The 20,784-nt window shown below is 39.1% G+C and overlaps 3 protein-coding genes across 11 annotated transcripts in view; 2 read left to right on the top strand and 1 right to left on the bottom strand.

Annotated features, from left to right (window-relative positions):
• The window catches only part of syt1a (synaptotagmin Ia), a 197,794-nt gene extending 187,596 nt beyond the window's left edge, over window positions 1-10,198 (top strand). For 8 of the 9 annotated variants that reach the window (XM_025004918.2, XM_025004917.2, XM_017411556.3 and 5 more), the window contains 2 exons: window positions 2,107-2,240; window positions 5,834-6,040. In XM_025004918.2, the coding sequence (XP_024860686.1) occupies window positions 2,107-2,240; window positions 5,834-6,040 (341 nt within the window). Of the gene's footprint in view, window positions 1-2,106; window positions 2,241-5,833 lie in introns of all 9 variants that reach the window. The other variant, XM_037981203.1, reaches the window with a different exon arrangement.
• Window positions 10,199-11,704: 1,506 nt separating this feature from the next.
• Window positions 11,705-17,249, top strand: LOC108233266 (NADH-cytochrome b5 reductase 3). Its single transcript, XM_017411613.3, has 10 exons — window positions 11,705-11,790; window positions 11,895-12,051; window positions 12,322-12,447; window positions 12,564-12,636; window positions 12,874-12,980; window positions 13,924-14,053; window positions 14,180-14,263; window positions 15,161-15,246; window positions 15,618-15,717; window positions 16,644-17,249. Exons 1-10 carry the CDS (start codon window positions 11,720-11,722, stop codon window positions 16,814-16,816), a joined length of 1,107 nt encoding a protein of 368 aa, XP_017267102.2. The 5' UTR covers window positions 11,705-11,719; the 3' UTR covers window positions 16,817-17,249.
• The window catches only part of ppfibp1a (PPFIA binding protein 1a), a 29,198-nt gene continuing 25,545 nt past the window's right edge, over window positions 17,132-20,784 (bottom strand). The window contains exons 17-25 of the mRNA XM_017411612.3: window positions 20,308-20,458; window positions 19,981-20,092; window positions 19,819-19,907; window positions 19,520-19,642; window positions 19,317-19,442; window positions 19,031-19,219; window positions 18,290-18,445; window positions 18,149-18,214; window positions 17,132-17,971 (exon numbers count right to left, since the gene is read on the bottom strand). Coding sequence (XP_017267101.1) covers window positions 17,909-17,971; window positions 18,149-18,214; window positions 18,290-18,445; window positions 19,031-19,219; window positions 19,317-19,442; window positions 19,520-19,642; window positions 19,819-19,907; window positions 19,981-20,092; window positions 20,308-20,458 — 1,075 coding nt within the window. The 3' untranslated portion in view covers window positions 17,132-17,908. The remainder of the gene's footprint in view (window positions 17,972-18,148; window positions 18,215-18,289; window positions 18,446-19,030; window positions 19,220-19,316; window positions 19,443-19,519; window positions 19,643-19,818; window positions 19,908-19,980; window positions 20,093-20,307; window positions 20,459-20,784) is intronic.

Here is a 20,784-nt window from a genome sequence, read left to right as displayed (position 1 = left end):
CCACTCGTGATTACTGTCAGAGTGGAAATAAATATTTTGACAAATATTTATTCAAATTTTTAGATCAAACGGCATATTCTAATGAGTCAGGGACACAAGTATGAATAGTGACTTGATTTGTGATGTTTTTCAAGTTGACGGAGTGGGAATTCACCTGACTTTATTTTTTACTGAAGGGTTTGCAGTTATGTTAACTTGTTGCTAACAGCTTGTAAGCAGGTTTTATAACACGGTGAGGTTTATTAAAGGTGCTCATGCCTTTCATTGATGCATACACAAGTCTATAATATTCAACTTTTCTCATATTTTGATTTAAGATACTGCAGCACTGTGATGTATGAGCTAAACCAAGAGGAACTGTGAATATTTTACTCATTACTGAACCTTTTTTTCATTCTTTTGATCCTTTTTGTGTGCTTGTGGAAATTACCATGGACCTTGTTATATTCTTCTCCTGCCCATAGTTTGGTCTCATTAGGCTTCCTGTGAATGTGCAAATTACCTGTCTCACCTATACTCCCTCCTAACGGGCAGATTAAAGCCAAAAAAAAGAAAAAAAAGCTCTTTATTTCATACTTTGAAAAGATGATTGCTCCTTTAAGAATCCAGTCCACGACAGGGACTCCCGCTCCTCAGTTTATTTTTGGCTCCAATTTGGAGAACATAAACAAATTGGGAGGATAAATGAAAGCAGTAGGTGTTTTTTGCCGTTGTCACTGATTGTCAGAGAGTGGATGAGGACGGACGAAGCGGAGCACTTGGGCGCCACTTGAGATGGCATTTGGACAGGCAACAAAGAAGCTCTTGAGAGGAGAAGGTTAACTGAGGGATGTAAACAGATATGAAAGGCCAGTGGACAAGATTTAAGTTTTTAAATCAGTTCAGTTGTCCGTTCAAGTCGGGTTCAAATCCATTCACAGCCAATTGAAACCAATTATAATACAATACAGTCACATAGAGTACATGATGAACTACCAATCAATAAAAAGTTGTTTTTTTGAGGAAGCCAGCAAATTGTGTTGAATCTTTACTTCAGAGATGAAGAATCTACTTTCAAAAAATAACTTCGTAAACTGAGATTAATAAAACATTTCTTTCTTTTCTCATGAAGAAATTATGTTCTAACTTTATTATATATGTGGACTGGTCAGCGTAGGCTTTTAGGTTTGATTCAGATCTTATTTGTTTTTCCTGCTGAATGAGCAACTTTAGTTTGAATATGGGGGAAAAAAAGACTGATCTGATCAAACCTGACTAAATATTGTCTGGTTTGTTCAACAAGTAATTTGAACAAAACCAACAGTAGTGAAAAAGTTGACGGAACCGTTATAGATTTTGTTGACTTCAGCCATATATGTTTCAATGAAACGAAAAAATAAATGTATTTGTTGTTTTTTTTATATATGAAACAAAGAGTAAATCATCTAACAAACCAAAACCGAGCACAGTATTTTTTCAAGCATTTTTCTATTTAAACCAGTTTAACAAACACCTTGTTTTTTAAGTGTATTATTGAATTAACTTTATTTATAATGGATGAAAAACATGTTTCTCCTTCTTGTTTTGAGTCGGTGTCCTGAAAGTTGACCGATTTGCTCCATGTTTTACTTCACTTCATAAAGTTCACTGCTTTAAACACATTCAATAGAGTTAACCTTTTTTAATTGTGTAAAGCCTGAATTATACTTAAAATGAGAACTAATGAGGTGTTTCTTGCCATTGTTACATTGATTTAAAGCAATACGGAACTATCTAATAAAGACTTAAATAAAACTAAAGACTTAATAAAACAGGACAGATGTAATTTGGTTTGATAAATCCAATTAACTCATCAGATTAGTTAATATTTTTGTTCCTTTGGCTTTGTATCGTTGTTCTATAATCTAGGTGTGATACTTAATAAGTTGATAAGCAGATTAGTGTTGCTGTAAAATCTTTTGTTTTTTGTAACTCAGTTTAACAAAATGAAACACTATCTCCTTGAAAACTTTGAAGTGGGTTTTCTACTCTATATTAAAGTCTAAACTGCATAACCTTATGTCAGTTTTTTTTTAAATGTGCTAAATTGATAAATTTGACATTTCTTTTACTCCTTTTTTTCCCTAGATCCATACGTGAAGATCCACCTCATGCAAAATGGCAAGAGGCTGAAGAAGAAGAAAACGACAATCAAGAAGAACACCCTCAATCCTTACTACAACGAGTCCTTTAGCTTTGAAGTCCCGTTTGAACAAATCCAGGTACGTTTTTCCAACCACCTGACTCTCAGATTGTTTCTAATCGCGGTACTCTGTTACACCTTTTAGGCAAGTTGCACACAAAAAACAAAAAGTCTGCAAACATTTATCAGCCTTAATAAATGTGACTCATTTCTAATTGTTTTAGAGGCTTTTTCATCATAACATCATAATCAAAGTCAATTCAGTTTAAATCAGCCTCGGTTTTGCAATTAGACAAGCCAGTTTCTGAGTGGATGTAATTCTCTGCACTGTGTTATTGCCTGTGGCATTTATCTCTCTGCTGCTCCTCTTACAGTACAATGATTACCATCCACATCATCATTTAGCTGAGTTTAACCAAGTATAAACAGCAGTGATTATGGTCTGTGACACTTTGTGTGATTCGAGGCGAAGTGAAGCGGGAGATTTTATTTATTAAAAAAAAAATAATAATAATAAAATAAAATAAACTCTGAAAGGAATCACAGCAAACAAGGTGATCTCGTCAGGCAGGACAGTAATTGAGTGAAATTAATTAAACCTGTCGCACCTCGCAAATCACAGGTTTGATATAGTGTTGATCATTTCTCAGGTTTCTTTTTTCCTTTACTCGTTAATTTGTACAACTAATTGCACAAGCTACTGAATTCAAGTGAAATTCACCCTCAGGGTTTATTTAAACTGTCTCATGGATCATGTGGAAATTAAAAATGCCACTTTAATTGATTCTTGTCAAAACACTAACATGCTTGTTATTGATCAATTTATGAAATCTGTTTTATTCCCAACCCAATCACAGTACAGCATTTGTTATCCACAGTAGGAACTTTTAATTTCTCACTATATGAGCTGTAATAACTGAGAAAACTTTAAAATTTGTTCATTTTTGTTGCCCAGTTTACGTTGTATTCACAGATCTCAGGTACAGCTCCATCCTGGCATGTTTTGTGCTTGGTGTTGGTGAAATAAAATGAATACAAGTCATGTTTCTAAACAGATGTGAGTCGATAAAATGTATTTCTCTGAGCATCAGTGATCTGCGTTTATTTTTCATGTAAATATGCTGCAAGGAAAGAAAAAGATTTATTCTGCATTAACAGCGACTTATACAACATTTTTACTTTGTAAATATACACTGATAAACTCATCCTCATCCTTTAGAGTCCAGCATCCAGAGACGCAGACTGGGATCAGAGGGGTTGGAGGTTTGATCCACATGAGTGCAGAACTTTACATTTTAACAAGATAACATTGGATGGAGTGTTTTGGGCTGCTTAATTTAAATAAGCAAAGATGATTTGGTTAAGAGCTGTTTAGCAGAAAGGGAAAAGAAGTAACCTAATTAGCTGCAAAATGCTTTTTGACTGTTTTTTATTTGTACAACCTACTTTTACAGCCTAGTGTTGCACCTGTCCCAACTATTTTGAGATGTTGCCACCATAAAAAAATCAAAGACCTTTCTTTCTAAAAAAAATTAAACGATTTCATAGTGTTAACATATATGTATATGTTTAATGGTGAATAAGATATGGGTTTATAAGATTTGCTAACCATTACATTCTGTTTTTATTTACATTTTACCCAACATCCCAGCTTTTTCAGAACTGAGGTTGCACTGCTGCTCCAACACAAAAAAAATCTGAATCCAATCCATAGATTTTCTCAGAAGCATAAATTGTAGAAAGTAACTTTGTCTCCTTCAAAAACATCAGATAGCAGAGGAAAGCTTGAACGTTATTTTGAACGCCCCCATTTCCTTCCAACTGTAAAGAGAAACATCTCGCAGTTTGATCTCATTGACGGAACATGGATATCAACACATCAGAAGTTCACTGATTACAGAAGCTCCTGTGACTGTTGGTGAAACAGATGCTAATTTAGTTTTTTCCTCCTCGTGGTACTGAGCTCTTCTTCTAATGTTTCTCCATATTAGAGAAGATGGAACCTGGTCAGCGATGAGTAACAAGAGACTCTACAAATTTGCTATCAAAGGAAACCTTGTCTATATAAACAATTTGAAGGTGAACTGCCACTTTAAATCCGACTAACCCCAACTGGTCATCAGGGAGTCTTGCTCAGTGTTTCATTACATGGAGCATTAGGCATGCTCTTTTAAAGCAGCGGCTCCGAGCTCACGCAGGGAGCGGCGGCTCCATCCCAGCGCACCGGTGGATCGAAACTTAATCAGGCTGCTTTGTGCACTAATTCATATTCTGTGCCACTGATTGACGCCCAGGTCACTCCTCTCTGAACAAACACGCAGCGAGGCAGAGGGCCGCACCTGTGAGTAATCAAACATTCTGCTGGGTTTGGCTCAGAAAATAACTGTTAATCAACACTAATGTCTGAAGGAGCCCCTCATTCTCTGCATTACCACTTAAAGAAGCCTCAGGCACACATTATTATTCATCTTCATCAAATAACTTTTAAATATACCATTCAAACCACTTGGCATCGAGTAACAATCAGTAAAAACCACTTTCGGCTTCTCTCAGCATCAAGTTGTTTCTGGTTTAAACAGAAAAGTGACATAAAAACAAGCAGCACCTGAGGGATGTGAAACTTGTTAAAAAACAGACTGACAGGTGACAAGTGGAGAAAAGATGGATTGACACGAAGCAGCTCTTGGAGATTATCCCTTTTAAGATGCACAAAAATCAATCTGTTTGACTCTTTCACACTTGTTCTTGACATTAAAACATTGTGACGTTCTTTAAACAGATGAGCGACAGTCGGGCTGTCATCAGAAAAAAGGGAGTGAATCCATCTTACAACTAACAAACTCTTGAAAGCAAAAATGTGAATTAAGGCCCCGCAAATGTTTATTTTAGATAAAACACAAACTAAATGCAACACAGACTTTTACAGCAGATTTTGCATCAGTTTGACTCCACTTCTTCCAAAGTCAGTCAGTCTCTACATTTGCCATGGTTTAGTTTGACAAATACAAATACCATATCTATTATACTATTACTACCTAACCTATCTAACTAAATAATCTAAATAATATTAAATCCAAATAGCTGGAATAATCCAATGTAATATGCAAAGCTTAACTTGTTTTTGCACTCGCTGGGTTTACATGGGTGTTTTTCATCTTGATTGACCCCTACAGCTACCATCTTTTAACAAACTTTTAACGAAGTCCACATTTCAACAACTGGAATTCAAAACCACCTGATAAACATTTAGAGTGAATGTTTGTATTTCAGTCTCAAAAAGGCTGAAATTGAGAAATGTTCAATTAAGTCATATATTGTATCTAATATTTCAATAACTAAACTACTGCTCCTGAACTTCTGCAGTTAGTTTACAATTCAATACAATACATCTTTGTTGTTGGTGTTTGTTTCTTTTTAATTTATTTTAAGTTACTTTTTAATGTGACTGTGTTGAGCGGAGAGCAAAGGAAGAGTTTAATTGTTCCAAAGACACAAAGAAGACAAGATGGTAGCATCCAGTTGACTAAAAGAGACTTCAGAATTGAAGTTCATGGTTTCTACATCCATTTTATTATAAACAATCTGTGGTGGAATGGCTAAAATGGAAAGTGGACAGTTTCGTAACAAACTACATGTTTGTTGTTTCCCCAATTCCCTTCTTCCCCTCTGCAGAAAGTGCAAATTGTTATAACTGTTCTGGACTATGACAAGATCGGCAAGAACGATGCCATCGGCAAGGTCTTTGTGGGCCTGAACAGCACGGGCACGGAGCTGCGCCACTGGTCCGACATGCTGGCCAACCCCAGGAGACCCATCGCCCAGTGGCACGTGCTGAAGCCCGAGGAGGAGGTGGACGCTCAGCTTGCCACCAAGAAATAAGCAGGGCCCCTTTCAGCTCCTGCCTTGTAGTACTCTTTAGCCAGTATATGTGTAAATACCTCAGTGATAAATGGGTCCATCCATGTAACCCCGCCCTTTACTCCCACCTTTGAGCCTCCTGATTTCACTCGGTAATTGTTCAAACATCCCGCGACATCTTGCTTTTTTTTTTTTTCCTATCAGGTTCTCTGTTTGTGTTTCTTTCTGATTCAGCGGTTGTTGATTTCCATCTCTGAGCCCTTCACCGCCACGACCAAAAGCCCCCTTCTTTTAAGCAATATGATCTGTATAGATAGCGCATGACTGAAAGAATTTATTGTACCACAGTTGTATATATAAGTATGCAGACAGAAATGATTTCTAGTTTGTGTTTGTATGTTGTTACCCGTTTCCTAATCTGTGTATATCTTGATGTTTTTAATAAGATGTTCTATTTTAAATTATGTAAATGCAGATATAGAGGAAAGCCAATATTATATATCCCAGGATTTAAAAGATTCTACCTTAATTACCTTATTGCATTCCAGAAAAATGATCTCCAACCTGCCAGCGGGAGTATGTTCGCATCGTAAAGGATGACGTCTGGCTTTAAGTTCAGCATCGTAGAATAGGAAAACAGAGGAATATATTCACATAAAACTCCAAAAAGATACAAGGCCATTAACTGCTATGGTTCTGTGAGGAAAAATTATGCTGCTGGAAATTATACAAGCACATGATTTCTAATGTTTTGTACTTATTTCTTAATCAGAGGACCTGCAGTATGAGTTTGGCTTGAAACAATAGTTATTAAGCATTTAATTTCTTCATATTTGGTTGAAAAAGGTCATATGTGGCTGGTTTTCTTTTTCCAAAATGAACTCGAGTCATGATCCTTGAAAACGCTGACCCAATGTAGAGGGAAAAAAAAAGCACCAAGCTGTTAGCCATTGTGCCCTTAAACTTGTTTGACAATATTTTGTTTAAGCAGCCTTGTTGTCGTCGAAAGTGTCGCGTTCAGGTTTAATCTTTGAAAGGGTGATTTTTAAAAAAAAACTAAAAAAAAAACTTGCGACTCTGGTTTTAAGAGGACTATTTTTTAGGGAGAAAAAAAAAATCAGCGTTTTGACTATTTTTAGTAAACTGCATGATTGTTTTTTTTTTTTTTAAAGATCTTAAAGCTGACAGGCGAGATCTTCCGACACTAGGGGTAGCTCTTCTGATAAAAATCTCCTCGCCTTCAATCAGAAGAAGAAATAAAGTTTAAACTTTGGGTGATGTTGACGGAGCTGAGGTGAGTTTAACACTGCCATTTTCAGGGAGGTGACTTGTGTAGAGGCCCTCTCTTCATGCACACGCCCACTCGTTAGTGGTTGTAGCTTTGGTTTATTGGGAACAATGTCTTTGGCTGCAGTGGTGCCCTGAATCGCAGTCTTTGCTTTGCGTTGCCTTCTTACAGTGACAATAGAGCTAGCCATGTTTTACTGCCAATTTGAACTTTTATGTGGCTGCTGTTTTTGCACTGGATGTCTTTGAACTCACTTGTTGACTTCTTTAGAAAACATTTGCTTTGTGTCAGGACACCTGCAAGGGGAGCCAGAGATCCTCAGCACTGGGGGAAAAAAAAATTCTACGGAACCCAGAAAAAGTCAAGTGCGGAAATAAAAACTAAAAGAAAAATGAGGTTGGGGGTAAAATCTGTTCACTCAGTTTAGTAAAGTCGCATGCACAGATTAGCATTAACTTTGGTGTCTAAATGCAGCAGATGCTGAGCCGAGATTTTATTGCAGAGCTGAAAGAGGGAGAGAAGCCACAACAACAGATGTAAAGATGGGGTTTAGAGACTTTCTACAGGTGGCAACATCTGCCTATAACATCAGTAGTTTGTAGTAGGCTAATATTATCTTGTGGAATGAGGGTGTGATGTAGTGATGACACCTCCTATTCTGTAGTGTTAGCGTTATTTACAAAGGTTTACGTCCTTGTGGGACGTAGCCGACTCAATTTGTGATTATTAACAGCCAGAGGGAGCTTCAAGAAGGGCTTGGTTGGCACCTTTATTGTAGAGCTGTTTTGTGAAAGGACTTAGAATTGACAACCAACCATCTACTGCTCGTCTAAAAGACTAAAGTAGGTTTCCAAAACTGTGCATACGGTTTCCTCAACTAAGGGGAGGGATCACAAAACTACTTTTACTATTTACTAAACTGTCTCGTCTAATCTCTACTTTTATTTCTACTTCTGGTTTTTACTGGGCTCCGTAGGTTTAGGCCAACAGCGTCTGCTTAGTTTACTTGTTGGCACATGACTACACCTGGAGAGCAGGAAATAACCGTACAAGTTAATGGTCTGCGTAGTCCATCATGTCCTTTACTATGGGTCCAATCAGGAGTGGAATAATTCATTAAAAACCATCAAGTCTCTAATCTTGGAGGAACCTCTTGCATATACTCGATGCTTATACTTCAGGAGGACTTTCTAAATGTTTTCAATGTTATTGTGTAGTTGATAGCACTATTATGAAAAAGCTACTTGTCATTCCATAGGAGTCTCTGAGGACTGCTTTGTGTATCACTGTGACTGCCGTGTGTGCTTAGAGATGTAGATTTGTCGGTAGGTAGCAAGTTTGTTCTGTAGTGATGTCGTAGCGTTTAATGCCATCCCCCTCCCTCCCCTCCCCCTTCTACACGCAACAAAAGAGAGAGGAAGAGCGCGCGTGCACGCCGTTGCTTGACGTCACGCGTTTTTTATCCGAGCGGGTCGCTTCACACAGCATTTTGTTGAGCACTGTGCAATACTTGTATGTTCATCCCATAGTGTTAACGTGGGTGGCGTCGCCCGAGAAAAGACGAACCCCAGAGGATGACGTTTCTCCTTTCCAGCGCGTTGGTTAGGACACAGCACACCGTAGACTCAGCTTATATAGGTTGGAGCTTGTTCACCTCTGTTTAGGGTTAATCTCCCTTTTTTTTTTTCATTTTCTCCTCTTGCACACAGTTCCAGCATCAGACGTTTCAGGGAGTCTTAGTTCAAAACCAAACAAGAGAAATAGCCCTTAAAAATGTATATAATCACATCATGTCAGAAATGTATATCAAGAATAAATATAGAGTGACATAAATATGATGAATCAGCAGCAAATATATTTCATCCACATATTAAATCTCATTGTTTATTTTCTGTTTTGTTGATTAAAAAGCCCTTTTATATTTGAAATGAAAACTCTGAATGTACAGTATGAACTGTTGGTGTAGATTTCTTTAACCGTGAGATTATTAGATGTACTTTGCACTTTTTGTTGTATAAAAAAAACAGTATATATAGTAGTTTTGTTAATGTTTTCCCACTTATTCATTTACAGCCCTTTTTATGGAGTAAAAGCTCCCCTGTCTGATTCCAAAATCATCTTATAAACTTCCACACAGCCGCATCCCTCCTCCACCGAGGGGCTCTTTTATTTGACACGTTTCACACACATGAAATCCAGAACAGCTTCAGATTTAAAAGAAGAACAAAGACGGGTTAAAGTAGAAGGCCAAATCAAAAGAAATGGCAACTCCGAGGAGTTTGCACTGAAGGACCTCTCGGGTCAAACCAGTAGAAATCTGAAAATCAGGAAATTCAGTAACGGGCAGCGTTGCAGAACCCATCAGATAGGTGAAAAACTACAAACGCAAAAGTCATTAGCTGCACTGCAACGCGTCGCTCCTCCTATTAGGATTTCCTACCAAAGCATGCACGTATAATCAGAATCTACCAATTCTCCTCTTGTAAACAACAACATAAAACCTGATCAAGCTCTCTGTGTGACAAAGTTCTCTCCAGCAAAAAGCCACACTGACCTTTCAAAAGCAAAGCTGTGTAAAGTATTAGAATCTGATGCTGTAGAAAGATCCTAGTTGCCTTTGTGTATATCAACTGCCTGCTTGAGTATTTTGTGTGTGGAAGTTTTCTCTGTAATCTTGTAGAACTGTTTGGGGTGTTTTTTCCTGCCATATCGCTCGCAGCCACAGCGAGCCGCTGACGGTTATATTTGCTGTGTATACCTTCATTTTTGATCAGGTGTTTTACAGTTTTGTTTTCACTTTGTGTAGTGATTCACTCTGTGGAGTTTTCTTAATGTTGTTATATAACTTCATATACAAAAATGATCAATAAAAATGTTTTATTTCCTGTTGATACATCTCTTGTGGTGTTTTCATTTGCTCATTTAAGAGGCAGAAGATGCGCTTCACGACAGCTTTCATTACTATCACCGCAGCGGTGACTCACTGCTCAAACACACAGCTCTCCTCACTTGGGGAAGAAAAAAAATGCTGTCTGCATGCTTTACGTGCATGACTAATTCCACTTTTATGGATATTTTCCTTCTTAATAGTTTTAAATTCTTTGCAACAGTCTGTTAAAAAGGTCAACACTGCCATCTTCAGGTCAGGAACAGACGAAACGAAATGGTGTTTTAACAAAACTGCTGGGAAAAAGGAAAATATGTCTGTCTTTTTTTTGCCCGGAGGGCAGATCAATTCCTATTAGTGAATATTTATTTATGTGTACTGGAGCCAGAGCATTAAGAGAAGACGTTTGTCACCCTGAGAAAGTGCTGCTACTCAAATATGAAGCTCAACTGGTTTATAGATTTGATGTTGCTGCTGCAAGATGCATCTTAGCAGAAAATGCAAATACAGTTCCTTCTCTTACTAGTGTCTTTACGTTCACATTCTTTGACTGTATTAATAAAGCTGTGCTGTTTCAAATGTTCACACTCACAAGTGTCCTGATTAGTGCCTGGGTTAGTCATTCAGTGTTTATTAATTTATACGCTTCACATGATTTCCTTCCCTAAATCTTACTGATGAACTTTGCCTCTTCAGACACTGATGTGTTTAGCACAGTATTTTGCTGACCTTCCTCAAAAATTTAAGACGTTTCTGAAATTAGTATATACTTACAGGAAATTTGTTTTCGAGGTTTTGAAAGTCAAAAATGTTGTGCTTATGTCAGCTTGAGTCATACTCACTAGTTTGTTTGTTTTTGTCATTTAAATGAAATCTAATTGTAAAAAAGCAAAATTACTTAAACATTTATTAGAAGACGACAACTACAGTCACGTTTTCTGCTTATAGAGGAACAACAAATTCAAAGATTGTCTTGTTTATCGTTATTTAACATTGCTGCATGCAGAAAACCTTAATGATAAAAATGAGGAGCTGTAAGAGGAAATGGCAGATATGGATCAGACACATTTACCACAAACTGTGAAGCATAACTAAAAACAGATGATTACTTTGAATGAGTGAAGTGAAATAAAATGAGGCTTAAAGTGCACTTTTGGTTTGAAATTACGTCAAATAAATAGAATTATGTCTGCAGGGTGAAAATAGAAAACCTGGTTGGCAATTTTGAGACATACTCGTAAAGTGTCAAAAAAAAAAGGTTTATTTATATAGCACCCGTCAAGATCACAAATTACAAAATGCTTTACATCAAAAAACATCAGATAAAAAACAAGAATAAATCAATGTAAAATAAGTCATAAAATACAATCAAATAAAAATAGATTGCTACCAAAATGCCTGAATGTGTTGATTTGAAGGTTACGTTTTTGCTGTTTTTATTCTGAAAATCCAAGCCCGTAATGAGGAAGTGACGTCACATGTAAAGTTTGCAAACACGCATCGTGGTAGCGGAAGTTTTTTAAAAATGCCCCCCTTTTTTAACTATTTAAACTTACTATATGGCGTGTTTTTTAAACCAGTTAAGAATGTTTCAGAGTATGATTTACACGTTAATAAAAATGATACATTAAGTTATATTTTAATACTTTTGAATGTCTTCATTGATTTAATTACAAACAACCTAATGTTTTTCTTTTTAGGAACACTAACCGGAAGTGGTTCCCCGTGCTAGCTAACTTGTTAGCCTTTCAAATATTCAACCACCGTCACAGCTCCTGCGCAGCTGCTGTTTTCTGCCCTGACGAACAACTCTACAGCTCTCAAAACGGACTGAAAATGCTGTCCTACATTATTGGCGTGAGTACAAATTAATGCAACTTTCCCAAATTCTTTGTATTCCAGCTTTTTCTCTTAGCGTCAGTGAAAGCTAACATGAGCTAAGGTGCAGTTTTCCAAACTAAGTGCGGTCGGGCCTCTCCGCAGGAATTGGCGTGACTCATTTCTCCCTGTCAGGGATTAAATAAAGTGACTTGTAGCTTGACTACGCCCTGCAGGGCTCTCAAACAGGGTAGCTAATGGTAGCCGGTGGTCTGAGCCGTTCTCCTGCTGTTGACCTTCATCTCACAGCTGATCCGGGGCGGTTTCGACGCAGTCGTCAACCTCATCTTCAGGCTGCTCTTCTCCAAGAAGAGGCTCGCGATCACCTTGGAGGACCCGAACATCAAGTACGCGCTGCGGCTCATTGACAAGCAGGTGACCAGGCTGAACACAGCCGCGTGTTTCTGGCTGCAAACGCAGCAGATGCGTTCACGTACCGCTCTCTGACTTGCGTTTCGTGAGGAACTTTTCTGTTTGTTTTCTTCTTTTAGATTGTCAGTCATGACACGAGGAAGTTCCGCTTTGCGCTGCCCTCTCCTGAACACATCCTTGGCCTTCCCATTGGTCAGTATGTCACACCTTACAGTCAGCATCAGTAGAGATTGAAAAACGGAAGAATTTGTTATCATTTGAATTTAAAAACAAAGTTCTGTGTGCAAAGACGAGATGTTTGTATTGTGATTTTTTGTCAAGGCTGATGGTTGCAGAAAACCATCTGATCCTCCCACTTGAGAAGCTACATTTGGCTGCTTGTCTTAGTCGACTTAATGGCTCAAAGCTTTATGATTGTTTCCCTTCCAGGGCAGCATATTTATTTGTCTGCTCGAGTCAGCGGGCAGCTGGTGGTCCGCCCATACACCCCGGTGTCCTGTGACGATGACAAAGGCTTCGTGGACTTGGTGGTGAAGGTGAGAGCAGAAGCGTTTAGTTTCTGTGCTTGTGTCTGTCTTTTAACGCCTGCTGATCATGTTTTTGTTTGTGTGTGTCTCTGTTACCGAAGTAGCTCATGAAACAATAGACGTATTTTAATGAAACTTGCAGAAAGTAATCATTGGGAGGTGTCTTTACAGCCGATTACCCTTTGGAGTCAACCCGATTAAAGATGCTTACTACTGCCAACTGATCTTTAAAAAACACACAAATATGGCTGTACCTGAGTCAGTTTTACCGGTACTGAGCTAATATTTGGTGTGGTAGTAGCAGAGACTGATCCCCAACACGCAAAAATTACTTTAGTAGGTACTTGGATGAATGCAGAATCCTGCTTTGGACCTCCAGCCTGCAAGATTGGCCAAAGCCAATCCCCAGACCCCCCCCCCCAATATCCCTTTGAAACCCCTTTAAATCAATTATGTTCTGCGTTTTCTGCTTTAGTTTGGACATTTGTTGAGAAATTTTGCCACGCTTGATGTCAACTGGGCAAACGTCTTGCTCCTTAATTATTATTCAATGAGCTCTAAATGCTGACTGGTTGGTCCCATTTTCAAAAACTGAACTCTCTTGGAATCCGTGCAGAACCCTGTGAGGGGAAAAAAAAGCTGTAAAACAACTCTGAAAACTTTATCCAAGTGCCTACACATAGCCTTGAGCGTTAACGGATTGATTAACTATTTAGTCAGTTCTGTCTGTTAGCAGAATTTTATTGAAACCATAAGAATGTAAACTTTGGGTGTACATCCACTACTGATTCACCAACCGGGGCAGCCCAATTTAAGATGGCCGCCACAACCAACTGACCCTATTAAACGCATAAAAGGCTGTAATTCAGTCACTTTTACAGATCTTGTGCTGAAATTCAGCCTCGTTGTTGCTCAGAATCATTCACAAGTTTAAACTCTTGTGTGCTCACAGGTTTACTTTAAGAACATTCATCCTAAATTCCCAGAAGGAGGGAAGATGAGTCAGTATTTGGAGAGCCTCAAACTCGACGACACCGTTGACTTCCGAGGGCCCAGCGGCCTCCTTGTTTACAAAGGGAAAGGTGAGGTGCTGCCCCCAAACACTTTGACCGGGCGTGTCTAACGGAGCCACCAATCAGCCTCATGGTTTTCACCTGTGTCTCTCAAGCTTGTTGTCGAAGTTAGTTGATCAAACTTTTGCTCTGCAGGAGTTTTTGCCATTCAGCCTGAAAAGAAGTCTCCAGCTGTGACCAAAACGGCTAAACATTTGGGCATGATCGCAGGAGGAACAGGTGAGGAGAACACATTTATAAAAGCTGCACAGAACCTTAAAAATGAGCACCTAATTATCTGCTTGTTTTCTGTAGAGTATCATAACATTTAATATGTAAACATTTATTGAGAAATATATATTTTTGGAAGTTTTCACATTTGTAGAGCTACAAAGTTATTTAAAAAGAAAAAATAGTTTAAGGAAGTATGTTTTGTCTGTGCACACTAAAAGTAATGAACAGATTACAAAGAACAAATTAAATTTAGGTGGTGATCAGGATCAGAATCTGGCTCCTACAGTTGTTTTTTTTAACGACCCTATGGCCTAGGTGGAGGTTTGCGCTCTCAGAGGTCCTCGACATACAGCGATGACATCACATGATGATGTCATCATTGATCAGTCCTGTTATATCACAATGATAATGGTCTTGGCAGTTGCTCTCTGAGTACTTCTAGTTATTGTTGTTTCAGGATATATTTGATTTTATAGATGTGGTAATTAATCCTATTGGCTTAATATTGCAGAAAATATTTTAATGGTTATTTCTCTGTAAACACAATCATTTGTGGGACTAATTTGCTGCCACAAATTCAAAAAGATTGTGTGGTGCTGTGTTAAAAACTAAGTCATGAGATCCTGAATTTAAACCACTTATTTCACAGTAAGTGTTGTTTGACATGAGGTTGTTTTTTTTTTCGTTTCAAGTAGTTTAATATCAATTCTCAAAGCCCCTACAGAGCTTATCAGAGGCTACACCCACGCAGTCTTTAGAGTATATCAACTGACCTTTTTCAGTGTAAACCTCACCTACTGCTGCATAATTTAACCACAGATTTGTAAGTCCTCTTGTAGGCGAAGAACTTTGACCAAAAGCTCACATGAATGTCAGTTTGACTGGACCCTTCCTCTGTTTCAGGGATCACCCCCATGCTGCAGCTCATCACCGCAGTCATGAAGGATTCTCAGGACCAAACGGTGTGTCACCTGCTGTTTGCCAACCAGGTGAGCGTTATAAAACAAACACAGTTCCACTAAAGAATATACCTTCTGTCCATCTCACACAGTACTTACAACTGGCCTCTGCCAAAGACGTACATGTTGTCTGTCTGTGCAGAAGATTAATTAAAAAGTAATGAACAAATTTTTGGTGGTGGTTTGCACTCTGAGTTCAACATACAGTGATGATGTCATCAGTCCCAATACATAACAAAGATCAGCTCAGAGTTTGTATAAAAAATGAACTAGTCCAGTTTTAATCCACTTTATTTCAGTAAAGGAGCATTCAGGTTCAGAGTTGGTAAATAAATTAGAAAAAAAGCCAACTGTGGATGTTGCGTTCAGGTGATAAAATGGTTCTTTTTTTCTTCTCACAGACTGAAAAGGACATCCTGCTGAGAGAGGAGCTGGAAGAGATTCAGGTCAACCATCCGGACCGCTTCAAGCTGTGGTTCACTGTGGACAAAGCACCTGAAAGTAAGTAATGCTCCTAAAATCTGACATCAATGCAAAGCTTCTGACTTTAATTATTTAGGAGTATTCTATTAAAATTGTTCTAGTTAAAACAACAAAAGCCACTCCATGTCTGGAAGTCTTAACCAGTATCTTGTGAAACACAGAAGGAGCAAAGTTTTGTTTGTGTAGCTCAGTGTGAGAGTTGCATCACTGTAAATGATTCAAGACGTCTGAACGCTCTGTTCTTTGATCGATCAAAGGGAATGAAGCAGATGAACTATTTTCTTACTAAATAACAAACCTGAAACTACAGATATACTAATTGTCCTTCTCTTGTTGTTGGGGATTTGAGGCCAGTAGGAACTGTTTTACTGAGACTGTCATGTTGTATTTTTGGAACCAGGGTTGGTAGGGCTTTAAGTCTCACCTACTCCCCTGCACACAATCACATGACCTTTCTTTAAGGCAGGAAATATCTACAGCTAAGCCTTTTAGGAAAATTAATAATTGAATAATAAGAACAAAGTGAGTCAAAACCTGAAAAAGGCAACTTAGGAGTTTATTTTGTATTAATGATAACATCCTGTTCATTTACATAGGAGTGGGACTTCAAACCTGTTCTGGAACCAGCTGACTGATATTTACTAAGTTTTTGTAAGAGAGTGATGCCTGGAACTCAGTGTAGACTAAATGTATATACATCAATGCACTTTGAAGGAAGAAGTGATTTTAACTTGCAGCATTTAGAATACACTTTTTGACTGAAGAAAAAAAATGAACCATTTATCTGACATAGTTAAGTATGATGTAAAGCAGTGCTGTCACGCAAACAAAAGTTTTAAAGTTAAATTTTAGGATATTTTGCTGTTCTGCCTTCTCACCAGCAGGTGTCACTGTTGCACATAGTAAGTACTCCTGATAAACATGAACTTTTCCTGCTGTTTCAGACTGGGAGTACAGTCAGGGCTTCATCAGCGAGGAAATGGTGAGGGAACACCTGCCCCCTCCCGGCGACGACACCCTCATCCTGATGTGTGGGCCTCCGCCGATGATCCAGTTCGCCTGCAACCCTAACCTGGATAAAGTCGGCCACTCCTCCGACCGCAGATTTGTCTTCTAGACGTCTGTCCATGTGGAGAAAATGAGGTTTGGATATTCAGGGGGCTCTAGTTATTGTCTCAGCCCTGAGAGCACTAAAGCAGCGGGTATTGCACAGTGTATGCCATATTTATGCCGTGATATTAATCATGTGACACAATCTCAGCAAGGACCAATTTATAGAAGGGTGATAGTAAGTCAGGGTGTTGGAGAATGAGAAATGTTGCAAACAAGCCGTTACTTCAGTTTGGTCACATCCTAGAAGGGTTGAGGTTTATGGCTGTTCTGAGTGCCTTAGCACTGACAAAGCTTTATAAATGTTTTTTGTTACCTTTTGCTTGCTTCATTCATATAGAGTCACTAGTTATGGTTTGTTGGGTGCTGAAAGTTAAAGTGTAAGAAGTCTGGCAACTGCTTGTGTTTGATGTGCAACATAAAGATAAAGTGTGACTGAATTATTAGTGCTTGGTTTTGTGTTCTGACAGAAACATTTGCAAGGCAGCTGGTGGATTTCTTTACTTTTATTAGCAAAACAATGCAACAGGAGAGATTTGGCTTTCTAGAAACAGGTCACTAGATAAGCACAGTTTGACCTTTAAGACTCCCAAATACTTTGTGCTCTCAACCTCACTAAAAGAATAGTTTGGATTTTTTTTAAAGTGGTGTCCCACAGTAATGTGAGTTTTATGCATGCACTTCTCCTAACTGCAGCTGCTCAAATGACTAGAACAGGTAAGATTAATAGCTTTGAGCACCACTGAGGGGGAAAAAAAATCCAAACTATTCCTCAATGTGAACTTTAGAGGTCACCTATAGTACCTCAGTCATAGCACAGAGTATGGAGAAAGACTAATAATTAGCTGATGTTAAACCAAAACTTTTGTTGCTGTTTTTAATCAACTGTTTTCTCTCCATACTTTGTCATGGCCAATAAGGTACTGTTGGCTCAACTCCACTTTGAAAGCTTTCAAACGACACACAGGTAAATACTGACTTAAAAAAACACAATAACATAAGTTCAATTCATGCATTATACTTTGGTCAACTTCAATAAATACATAGAGGCTAAAGCTGATTGTGTAAAAGAGTGAAGTACTTGGCCAGAGGGTGCAGCTCAGTTGGAGTTGTGTGCTTCTGTTGTGGTGATCTCCCGAAACAACTCGTCCTTCAGCATGCTCTGAAACACAGAAGGAGCAACATTTAGGTCTGCGTCGTACTATCCTGCATGGCTTAGTTGTTTCTCTGCTTTGAATTACTGAGTGATTAACAGGCTTCTGCAGGGAAACAACTAAACCATGCAGGATAGTGGCCCTCCAGGATTGGACACTGTATCAGACTTTGGTCAGCTTCTCACAGTCAAATTGTTGATTCCCTCAGAGAAGGCCCCGATCTGCCTGACCGTTCCTTCAGAGTCTTCCATCTAAGACATACAGACACAGCTCAGAAGTGACGCTTTAGAAAATCAAGGCACGGCACTGTTGGGACGTCTCTCTACCTCCAGGTGATCAAAACTGTCCTCATAGATCCGGACGGTCCTCTGGAAGCTGCTGTTCTTTGGCATTTCTATGTTCATAGGGCAGATGTAGTCCTCACTATCGTCATATCGTTTCCTCCTCAAAGAGCCAAAACCACCAAACGATGAACGCCTTGGCTGCGTAGAACAGAGAAACTTAGGTCATCAAGGTTTTTATGACATTCAGTTTTCCACAGCATCTAAGCTAAAACCAGTTCTGTTTTGAATTCTTGCTGATGGAGACAGTCCAAGAAGGCTGACTTATCAGGACAAACAAGAACAACTGAGCTCATTGCTTCTTATTTTCCTGCCATTTAAAGCAATGTATCAGATCTTTTCAAGTGAGGTTCTGTAGAAAGGTCACAGTATGAACACTTATTAAATTAATTTAATTTTGGCTGGATTGATGAGCTGATGAATAGTCAAAACAGGGCCAATAATAAAGTGATTTCTGTAATCTTGCTGCCACCATTTGTACTCTCAAATAAGGTTTTTTGAAGACAACAGCAATTCAGTCAGAATTTAACCATTTCTCCAAAAGTTGTAAATGCTAACTTATACCTACGTTGAGTAACATTCAATTGTCATTTTTCCATTTGAATTTATAATACACCTTGTAGATTAAATATCAGTGAAGTGCACTTTGTTGTCTTAAATAACCGAAGCTGGACTCACTGCAGAACCCTACATTAGCTGATAGGATTTGGCCGAGCACGTGGTTACCTTAACCCTGGCGGTGGCTGTGAGGACGATGTAGTCCGGGTTTTCCAAACATTCCTGTTTTTGCCGCTGTGCCTCAGAGCCCACGAGCAGGTGGAAGTGTGTAGCCAGGTGACGTCTCAGCAGGGTTTTGCTGGGAGGAATGTTGAGCAGAAGGGCGAGTGCTTCGACATTGAAGCGGGGCTCCAACACCTTCACAAGACACCAATAAACACAGTGGTGAGAGGTCAGTGTCTGAGACGTACACAGTCTGGTTTATCTCGTCTGAAACAGATTCCTGCCTCCTCACCATCAGCCCTCCGTGAACTCCACTCCCTCTCAGGTTGGGAGCATATTCTGCCAGATCCACAGAGCGCAGCCACTCCATCACTCTGTGGTTGGTCCACTGGGAGATCTCAGCCGGTGTCATGTTGTTCTGCACAGTTAAAGATGATTCAGAAGCAGACACTTAAAAGGGTTTAAATCAAAGCAGGAGCAGAGGTTGTGTGATACCTCATCAGAGGGTCGTCTCCTTAGACAGCTGGGTTCATACGAGTTGAGGCGCAGGACCTGGATGGCTCTTTTGATGCTGAGGTGATGAAGAACACTGCCAACCTTCAGAGACAGCAGGTCCTCCTGGGAAATGGGATCAAACACCACCAAAGTCAAGCAAATGTACTGTATAAAGGAATTTCTTAAAGCTTTTTGACATAAAAGGTGTTTAAAGTCTTCACATTAAATATTAGCCCTGTTAAGCTTTCAAAGACGCCTCAGAGCAGCGTGATCAGGTTTAATGAGTTCTTTCAGCTCACCACTGTCATGTAGTGCAGCATGCGTCCATCAACTCGAGCTTCATCAAAGTTGCTTTTGTACTGCGGGAGGCCAATGTCATCCAGCCACCCTGCAAAAGATCAGATCCTGTAAACAGGGAACCGACGGAGACGGTAAGTCTGCTCTGAGATGCTGTCACTCACTGGTCACCCAGTTATGGTCCAGTTTGCCCTGAAGGTCACTGTCCTCCGACCCGAGAGCCTGCAGGGCGAGCTGCAGCTTCTTCTTATGGAGAAGCTGCTTCATGCCCAACTCCTGTCAGAAGAGTTTCCAATTAAGAAAAATGTTACTCAAACAAAAGGGGGGTTTGTATTCAAAGATTTCTGATGCTGGTTAAGTGACATCTGTTCTAAATCCTAAGTGATAAAACTAGATTGCCAGTTTCCTTAAATTAAAAACACATTAAAACTAAATAAAATCATACTTTTTTTGAACAAGCAATTGAGTGTGTTTAGTCATGTGATCCTTACTTTCTCCAGATCATGTTGTGATGCCTGCAGCAACGTTTGTCCGGATCTGATCCAGTTCTGGCCCTGAGCAGCATACATGCTGAGGCCCTGCTCATGAAGCCAGGCACAAACTTCATCTTTAGTCCACCGAGAGAAAGGAACATCCACAGCCCTGAACAAGGACAGAGGGTTTTTGTTTTCATTTTACAACTCATTTGTCCAGGAAAACCACATAAAACAAACTCCAGTAATAAACTAATATTCAAGTCACCATCCAAACAAAATAACGCAAATGGAAACATTCTATTAACTAGAGAAGTTGCATTTCCTGCAAAAATGCAGTGTGAATGCTTTTTTTGCTGAATGATTTTGCTGAAAGCGGCTGAAGATATGCTGAACAGCTGAAGTTTATGAAGATGCAAAAAGTGGAACAGAAGCTGATTTGTAGAAGATTTGCATAAGGTAGAAGAACAAAAGCTGAAAGAAGCAGAAATTAGT

The sequence above is a fragment of the Kryptolebias marmoratus genome, linkage group LG18 (genome assembly GCF_001649575.2).
Source record: "Kryptolebias marmoratus isolate JLee-2015 linkage group LG18, ASM164957v2, whole genome shotgun sequence".
Classification (NCBI taxonomy): Eukaryota; Metazoa; Chordata; class Actinopteri; order Cyprinodontiformes; family Rivulidae; genus Kryptolebias; species Kryptolebias marmoratus.
The sequence above is the reverse complement of the archived record's forward strand: the minus strand, read 5'-3'. Positions and strand labels throughout refer to the sequence as shown.